General features: G+C 35.0%; 2 protein-coding genes across 3 annotated transcripts; both read left to right on the top strand.

The window, feature by feature from the left end:
* Positions 1–1016: 1016 nt before the first annotated feature.
* On the top strand, positions 1017–2957 carry LOC132173961 (probable protein S-acyltransferase 14; the record flags this gene model as incomplete). Its single annotated transcript, XM_059585656.1, is given in 4 exon segments — positions 1017–1140; positions 1224–1309; positions 1422–1487; positions 2308–2957. Coding segments are annotated over 4 exon segments (405 nt in total), but the record flags the coding sequence as incomplete, so codon positions are not given.
* A 2104-nt stretch (positions 2958–5061) lies between these two features.
* LOC132176507 (uncharacterized) lies at positions 5062–8847 on the top strand. Of its 2 annotated transcripts, none has more exons than XM_059588737.1 (8): positions 5062–5143; positions 6529–6668; positions 6922–7091; positions 7177–7257; positions 7383–7458; positions 7573–7665; positions 7746–7871; positions 8649–8847. In XM_059588737.1, exons 2-8 carry the CDS (start codon positions 6581–6583, stop codon positions 8729–8731), a joined length of 717 nt encoding a protein of 238 aa, XP_059444720.1. In that variant the 5' UTR covers positions 5062–5143; positions 6529–6580; the 3' UTR covers positions 8732–8847. The 2 variants fall into 2 exon arrangements, with proteins under 2 accessions (XP_059444720.1, XP_059444721.1); XM_059588738.1 differs by having other exon boundaries at positions 5090–5143; positions 6571–6668.

Here is an 8847-nt window from a genome sequence, read left to right on the forward strand (position 1 = left end):
TCCCATTCAAATTAACACCCTATTTGCAATCATCTTGCCAAACTTTGAAAAAGTGACAACTCCTTCAAACTATCCAGAATTTTCAATTTGTCCCCTTTGTTAGAATTTTCTGTTAACTTGGGTAGAAAATGCATCACGTGACCCACACGTGATTGAAAATTGTCTATTATACCCACCTATCAGATTTGGATTTGTTTTTGATAAGATGTGTGAAAATACAAGTATGCTCCTTAGATTAAATAAATAAATAAAAAAAAAAACCCTTCCCCTAGCCATGGAGCCATGGAGACCCATGGTGGGGTCTCCTTCCATGGTTTTTTATATATATATAAACTGATAGAGGGGTATAATGGATAATTTGAGTCACATGATGCATTTTCAGTCCAAGTTAATAGAAAATGCTAACGGAGATGGGAAATTGAAAGTGCTTGCTAATTTGAAGGAGCCGATTGTCACTTTTTAAAATTTGGTGGGGTACTTGCAAATTGGGTGTGAGTTTAAGGGGGCTAAATGTAATTTTTCCTTATATATTAAGATAAAGCACCTGCTTGATGTTTATTGAGTACTTTGCTACAAAATATTACATGCACCATAAGCTCTTAGTATTGGATACGAGACCTGCAACTCCCTTCTTTTTCCTATAGATTGCCAAGGCGACTGGCCAGTTTTTAGTTGTTCTTACCACTTAGGTGCATTATGAGAAGTTTCAATTTTCAATGCACATTTTTTCTTCTCCTTAAGGAGAAACAAAAGCACTTTTAGGCACCTTTATTTTGACTCTAATTGTTTTATTATCTATTGTGTCTTGTGCTTTTCTGCTATTGTGTTAGATTCCAATGTAACTCTTTCGCTCAAGCATAATTGTCTATTTTTTAGAAATTAATTACCAATTCAAAGGCCTGATTAAGTGGTATGCATGAAACGTCTTTTTTCTTTTTTTTTTTCTAAAAAAAAAGATGAACAAAAGAAATGAAAGTATGATTGAGTGGTATCTTTGTTGTCTAATCTTGATGCAGTTTTACACGTTTCTTGAGACAACTCTTGTCACCTTATCATTATTGCCATATTTTGTCACATTTTTCACTGATGGTGAGATACATGGAACAGCAGGCAGCCTTGCAGCCACTTTTATCACATTCAGTAAGTTCTTCAAGATATAATGTCTTTAACTGTGATCCGTATCCTTAAAAGTACCCGTATTAACTGTCATTTTATCCATTCAGTTTTGAACTTATCATTTGCACTGAGTGTTCTGGGCTTCCTGATTATGCACATATCATTGGTGGCAGCAAATACCACCACAATTGAGGTAGTTCCTTTTGCCAGTTACCCTTCCCGTTGTTTCCCATTAATTGGCAATGGATTCATACTCATAAGTGTCTCACATAAGGTTCTTGATCACTTGGTTTTCTTGTTTTTAGGCATATGAGAAGAAAAACACTCCTCAATGGCGCTATGACCTAGGATGGAAAAAAAACCTTGAACAGGTTACCTTCTCTCTCTCTGTTTGTGTGTATGTGTATGTTTTGGGAACATTATGGGTATGTTTCCATTTCCAGGGTTAGTAGGGATATGTAGTACTAGTGAAAATTTCCATGAAAACTTATAGATACAGAGTTTTGGCTTAAAACTTAGTAGGCGATACCCAGTATTTTCATTGTAACATCTTCCACTTGCAGCATGTTTAAGTAGGTTTTAAGTTTTTGCATGTAAGACCTGGTACTTGAAATTTGGTTTTGTACTTTTTTTTTTTTTTTAATTTTTTTTTTTTTATGGGTGTGGGGGGAAGATGAATGTATACTTCGTATTGTTTGTAGACATATCCTTGACTTCTTTTTTTTTCGTCTTTCTATGCCTTTGTTCTTGACTGCACTTCTCTTTACTGAATGCACCACATCAAACCATACTCGTGGTTGTATGATCACGGATTAATGAGCTGCAAGCCGCTGAGACTCTAATATACCACATTACCACATTGGTGGCTGACAATGAACTCAAAAGTAGCGGCCGCAGTATTAGAACACCCCTGCTGGTGATGGCTACCAATTGCTAAACAATCAGCTCTTTAAAACTGAACTACTTTAGCAATTGCTGTCCTCATATTGCGTAATCAAACCAGTTTCTTTTCACAAATTTCCAAATTATTCGCCAATCCCTTAATAAACTTTTTTTTTTTTTTTTTTTTTCACTTTGTATTGGAACCTTTTATATACTTGAATATTGTGTTGCACAAAAATCAAATTTTCAGAGGCTGTGCGTGGAAAACCCATGGTTGGTAACATAGTGAATTTCCTTTTTCCATTTCAGGTGTTTGGGATGGATAAGAAGTACTGGTTAATCCCTGCATATTCACACGAGGATTGGAGATCAATGCCGGCACTTCAGGGTCTTGAATATCCAATAAGGCCCGACTTTAATGTGCTCCAGCAGTTATAACAATAGATGACAACACCAGGGCATTAGGTTGCAGTTCCTTTTACTAACACATGGTCTGTGCAACTGGACTTTATGCACAGAGACAACAGCAATGGATAAACTTCAGCTTTGGAGATATATTACCAGGGTCTTTTGAAGGAGTGGTTGAATATTTGAACTTGGAGGGTGATGTCTTATTCTCACTGCTAGATTATGCCTGTTGGAAGTTAGGGTTTGGAAAAGGACTCACAGCTGCATGTTGTTTTATTATGTATATGTCATCATAGAGATTTGGTTATCTATAAATAGAGTACATTTGAGCGTGCTAGAAATGGAATGGTTTGTATTGTGTGCGTGTGGACATAGGACACAAGCTGGGGTGCTACACGTCCCTAATTATTGATGTGGCACCCCCACCTTGCTGCGTGCCCCATCAATTAATTTGGCTTTTACCATGGTTTCATGTAAAAACACATATGCAAGGCAATAGTTGTAACTCAACCATAATTTGGATTTTGAAGGAAAATTCCATACCTGTTTCATCTTCTCTCCTTTTTTATATCGATATTTCTATTTCTATAGTCCATTTGAAGAAACTTAGGCTTGTTAGCTAGATGCTAGCGCTCTATTTTGTAGAGTTCTTCAAATCCTCATTATTATTATTTTTAAATTAAACGATTGAGACTTTGTAATCACATATTTATTACATGTGATACATTGAGGTTCATATTATAAAACTTTCTTTAATTCATTGCATATCACATATGATAAATGCTGAGATGATAAAACCAACATTATTTACTTTGAAAATAATGATTAAAATTAAAGAAACCTTATAGCATGGAGTCCACCAAAACAAAAAAAATGAACGGTTCAAGTTGAGCCCTTCAATTCTCCTATAACTCCATACCATAAATTTTCAGTATCCATAAAAGTTTCGACTCCTTGACTAACTAGCATTGTTGCTACACCTTTGGTGGAACTCTGCTATATTATTATTTTATGTAATAATTTATTAGAAATGAAAGATATAATATTATTTTATGTAATAATTTATTAGAAATGAAAGAATGGCTATTGGCTATTTCAATCCTTATCATATACTTTATGACCAAAGCTATTATATTCCAACTTTCTTCAATTCCTAATAAAGCTTCTTCTTTTTTTTTTTTTTTTTACCAAATGTAACTTAAGGATGCATTTGGTACACAGAATAGCTATTCCATTAAAACAAATGAGTAGTTTTATCGAAAATGAAAGAAGGTGAAATGGAATAGACTTGAAATAGAAATTTTATGGAAATGAGATAATAGCTATTCCAAGTGTTAAGAGTATATGATAAGGATAAAACTCTTATCATATACTTTAAAACTAAGGTGATTATGTTCTAACTTTTTTTTTTTTTTTTTAATGGAATGACCAATTATGCATACCAAACGAACTCTAAAAGATTAGATCAACAAAGTCCAATATCCAAAGAGAAATGTTGTACTTGCCAACTTTTTTTTTTAAAAAAAAGTTGGTTCCTAAGTGATGTGTCGTCATTTTTCAAAATAATAGATATCATCCATGATGACACATTATTTGAAAACTAACTTTTGGATTTTTATTTATTTTTTATTTTTAAGTGTAGCACTTCTCATTTCCAAATAGAAAACAATTAATGGCGAAATCCCAAACAACGACAAATTCTAAAATTACTATTAGTGGTCATAACATGTTAAATTACTAGTTATCTTGAAAACTTAAACCAATAAAAACACATTTAAATTATACGTAATAGAAATTTATGAAAACAAGGCACATGAATGGCATTTTTGAGCCTAACCGAGGAATAAGGGATATTTGATAGCCACAAACCTTTGCATGAATTCATCTTTCGGCATGATTATGAATGACTCAACAATAATCATTAATTAATTAGAAAAAAAAACAATAATCATTATTTAATTGGTCAAAACACTTGCATGCATGATGCATGGGAACTAGAACATGCACATACCTATATAAACCATGAACTTTTTTCTAATTTCTAAAAAACTTCAAGCACATTGATCGATCACCAAGTCATATTTAAAAGGCCAACTAATTACCATGAGTGACCTAACGAAGGTCTTTGTAATTGTTCTTTTGCTGCTTATGGTTTATAGGTCTGTAAGGTAGGTGCCGACGTATTTTACGCCATTGTAACAAGTTCTTGTTGGGATGGTTGTGATGGTGTCGTGTATGTCGGCACCTATTTTAACGACCAACATGGTTGGAAGGTCGTATGTGAGTGCCTTAGGATTGCAGTAGATAATCTCGGGCCGGTCGATGATCGGATGTTTTCTCTCACCAACAAGTGTGGAGTGTTGGTAAGAGTACCTCTTCCTCTTGTCTCTCATGACCGCTTTCATTGTTCAAAGTAATGGGTATGAATGAGAAGATTGTAGCAGCCGTCTTTAATTCTAACAAAACTTTTTAGTTCTTTGAAAGTACCAAAATTAGCCCGTGAAATATTGATCAAGATCCCCAAAATTTCAAATACAATGCTCCGTACTTGGGCCTAGCCTGCTACCCAATGCAGGTTGGCCCAATAAAACCAGCTCGGCCTTTTATTTCAACTAATCATTCACAGAAACGTACTGTCCGGCCAGTAATGTCGCCGTATTTGTAGGCTGTGATATATAGAGAGTAGAGACTTCCTTTGATTCTCTCTCTCCATATTCGAGTCCGTTTTCCTTCGAAGGTTTTTTCTTTCTCTCTCTGTGATGCACTTGACTTAGGGTTCGTTATTCTATTGAAAAGTTTACTCATGTTATGCAAGTTTTGATTTTTAATCAAATAAATGTGTCTTTTTTTTTTTTTTTTTTTTTTAAGTAAATAAATGTGTGTTTTTGACTGTGAAATCGGTGCAAATTCGGGTTTCGGACTGTACTGTGTTGCTAATTCTGGTCCTTTTTGTTGGATTATGTTAGGGTTTTCGGTCTTGACGATAGTTGTGTTGAGAAGTTTTCGCCTTTTAAAGGGTTTGGGTTAGTGTTTATGGTTTCGTAACTTTGTTTATGAGTGCCTTAGTAAACCATCTAGGGCTTCCCGCTTCTGTTTTCTGGTAGAGTGATAGGTCACATTGTACACGAAGACCCACGTGGCAGAAGTAGACGTGGGAGTAGAGAGAAGTGGGAGAGGAGTTGTCCCATGAGCAGAGGACTGGTGCACGTATAAAAGCCGTTTGGCCAATTCCTCTGTTTTTGTTTCATAAAACAGAGTGGATTGCCCACAGTTAACAATGTGGTCTGTGTGCATGGCTGTAGTGTGTGTGGGTTATGTCTAAATTTAGTGTTCAGTATATAGTGGGTAGTTGAGTAAAAGTTGTGTGTCGTGTGTTGTAGAATCTCTACTGTGGTTTAACTCCCACCCGGGATGGAGTTCTACGTGTATTGTCTTCTTACTTTCATTGAGTTCTTATCGTATAAATTTACTTCTCTGATTGGGACCCATCATAGAGATTGTAACTTGTAACGTGGGCATGTCTTGTTTTGTAATCTCTGTTATGCTTCGTTTGATGATCTTTTTGGTTGGTGAGAAAATTTGAAAGGGTACAAGCATACGTTGCTAGTGAAAATTAGAGACATTTTATAGGAGGGGTGAAATTTCTATGCGCATATGTTCTTTTGATATTCCTTGATCTTAATGTATTTTTCAGTTATCTGGTGGACATAACTTGTGCCTCTATGATTATGGATATGTAGATATATTTGTCCATAATGTAGAAAGTTTTGAATCTTTGATGGTTGAGAATGTTTAGTGTAGATCATGCCTGCTATAGTTCCAAAATTTTAATCGTGCTCATCAGTTTTTGTGAAACTAGTTCATGGAGAAGTTGTTAGGACCACCTGGAGACAGCCAGAGGTGGATTTTGGATTTTTTAGCGGATTTCTAAATATTTTTTAGTTGGTGGTTGCAAATTTATTTATAATATGCTGTTTGATTCTTTAGTTGTTGGTAAAATATCCTCGTAGATGGTCATTTTGGTAAAGCTAGCAAGCAGAATTTCGACCCATTGTTTTTTGTTGTTATTGCTTCTTGTAATTGTCGTTTAATTGGTTCTAATGCTGAATCTCATGGTTGCAGCATATATTTTGCTTTGCATACTAAGCTTTGGGTGGTTCGTAGCACTTAGAAAATGCAGGGAGGCAAAAAAGAAACCCCCTGTAATCATGGTAGGTCAAGTGGTAAAGCTTTTGTGGAGTATCCGGAACATGAAGTTGAAGGTAAAGTGCATCTTTTAACTGGTTGTAATGCTATTTTTTTTCCTAATAACTATATAGGAAAAGGGAAAGACCCTTGAAGCTGTAACTTTAGAGCACATCATTTTACTAAGTCGACTGCTTCCTACATTGTGTTTGGATAAATTCCTTACTTGTCACCCATTTTATCTTTCATTCTGATCAAGAGTGGAAAAGACCCGTTGGAATCCAACCTCAAAAAGTGCTGTTCATTTTTTTCCCTCTTGCTTGATTGCAGAGAAAAACAGCAAGCATGTGCAGTACAGAAATGACTACAGCAAGTCGGAGGAAATACAGTTGCAACATCACGATGGTAGTTTCACTTTTCATAAGTCCACTGTCACTTATGGCAATGCCGATGGATCATATAAATTTTCATCCACAATTAGAATGACAGGGAGTGATGGAGTAAGTGATCTTAATTTAAGGTTGATATAACATGTTCAATTTGTAGGCTGGTTCTGTTTCTTAATTTCACTTTGTTGTGGAGCAGGTGACCTTCGTAGAAAGCAAAGTAGCTGAAACTGCTACAAGTCAGGCAAAACACAGCATATCTGGGGGACTTTATGATAAGGTATTATTGCTTCACTTTTCAGTCTGAACTTTTCGTGTTATTGGTGTTTATCTGTGCGATGTTGAAATTGTACTTTTCTACATAAAAAAATGATATTGTACTTATGGTGATGACATATTTTGTAGGGCCATTCCACAACCGGGAAGCTTAATTCAGATTGTAAAGTGGACACAAAGCAGACCTTACCCAATCTGACTGAAGGTATATGTAGACATAGTATATTTTGGGGTATATGAGTATACAGAGGTGCACTTAAAAATTTTTTTTGCACATAAAGGAGAAATAACCAAAAGCTCTGGATTGGAAAATTTTCAGATGAAGCTAATGAGCTTTTTCGATTTGAACAATCATGGAAAGGAAATGATACGCCTAGCTGGTCTGAGAATTTTATTGGCTATGATAATATTGGTAGGTATCTATCTCTTTTGCTATATGTGTTAGCTCATAAAGTATAAATAACCAAAATCTCTGGATTTGAAAATTTTCAGATGAAGCTGATGAGCCTGCTGGATTTGAACAATCAGAAGCTGCTGAGATTTCTGGATTTGAACAATCATGGAACGGAAATGATGCACCTGGCTGGTCTGAGAATTTTAATAGTTATGACAATATTGGTAGGTGTCTCTTTAGCTATTCAGGGATTTTTTTTTTTTTTTTTTAAAAAAAGAAAGTAATTGACAAATATCAGGAATGTGATACTGCATTGGCTTTTGATACAAAAATAAAATACTGTCATTATTTCATTAAAGAGAATAGAACTCTAATATTTGTAGCATGTTGGTGTGTACATTTAGTCAGAGGTGCATATGCGTAGGTAAATCAAATAGCATTTTGGATTTGGTAAGAACAGACTTGCATTTCCTTTGTTGTACAAATGGCTTTTTGGGAACTTCATGTAAAAGGCTCTAATGAATTACATCTAATTTTGTTAAAGTATTTCATTGGTTTTTGGATCTCATCTCACCCTTATATCTTTTTTAAAGCCTAGATATTAGTCTTTCATGTACCATGTACATATTGTAATGTTAGACTAGAGATTTTGGAACAAATGACATCGCCTCTCCTATCGATAATGGTGGATCACGGGTTCAATCTTCTATGGATGTGAATTGTGTTTATCAATTGTTTGAAATCATACTTGCATTTATTGTCTTGTTTTCTAGGTGTACATGAGATTTGGAAGGCAATGGGTGGTTTAATAAGGAAATTGTAAAAGAGTGAGATGAGAAACTGCTGAAAATTTCAAAATTATGCATTGTGATAGTTGCTTTACAAGCAATAGAGGGGAAATTTTACATGGAAAATGGGCCTCACATCACACAACAAAGGTTAGAATATTTTTTTAACTGTTGAACCATGAACTCACATATCCCCTTGTAACAACTTTACAGATGTCGTCGAGGAGGACTCATATGCATATCACGATGATTATTATCCGGACCCATATGAATATCACGATGAGTATTATCTGTGACTGTGAGGTTGACCGGAGGCTTCAACTTTTGATAAGTCAATTTTAGATGTTAATTTGCCGCATGTGGCATCTTTTGGAGTTGTTAAAATGATATGGTTTTAAGTATGACTTTTGAA

The sequence above is a fragment of the Corylus avellana genome, chromosome ca3 (genome assembly GCF_901000735.1).
Source record: "Corylus avellana chromosome ca3, CavTom2PMs-1.0".
Taxonomy (NCBI): Eukaryota; Viridiplantae; Streptophyta; class Magnoliopsida; order Fagales; family Betulaceae; genus Corylus; species Corylus avellana.

What these genes read in the sequence shown, in the direction of transcription:
- LOC132176507 (XM_059588737.1), top strand. Translation starts at nt 6,581, where the DNA reads ATGCAGGGAGGCAAAAAAGAAACCCCCTGTAATCATGGTAGGTCAAGT. An exon ending in TCCGGAACATGAAGTTGAAG is followed by an intron (nt 6,669 to 6,921) that starts GTAAAGTGCATC and finishes GCTTGATTGCAG; the next exon opens with AGAAAAACAGCAAGCATGTG. An exon ending in CTGGGGGACTTTATGATAAG is followed by an intron (nt 7,258 to 7,382) that starts GTATTATTGCTT and finishes CATATTTTGTAG; the next exon opens with GGCCATTCCACAACCGGGAA.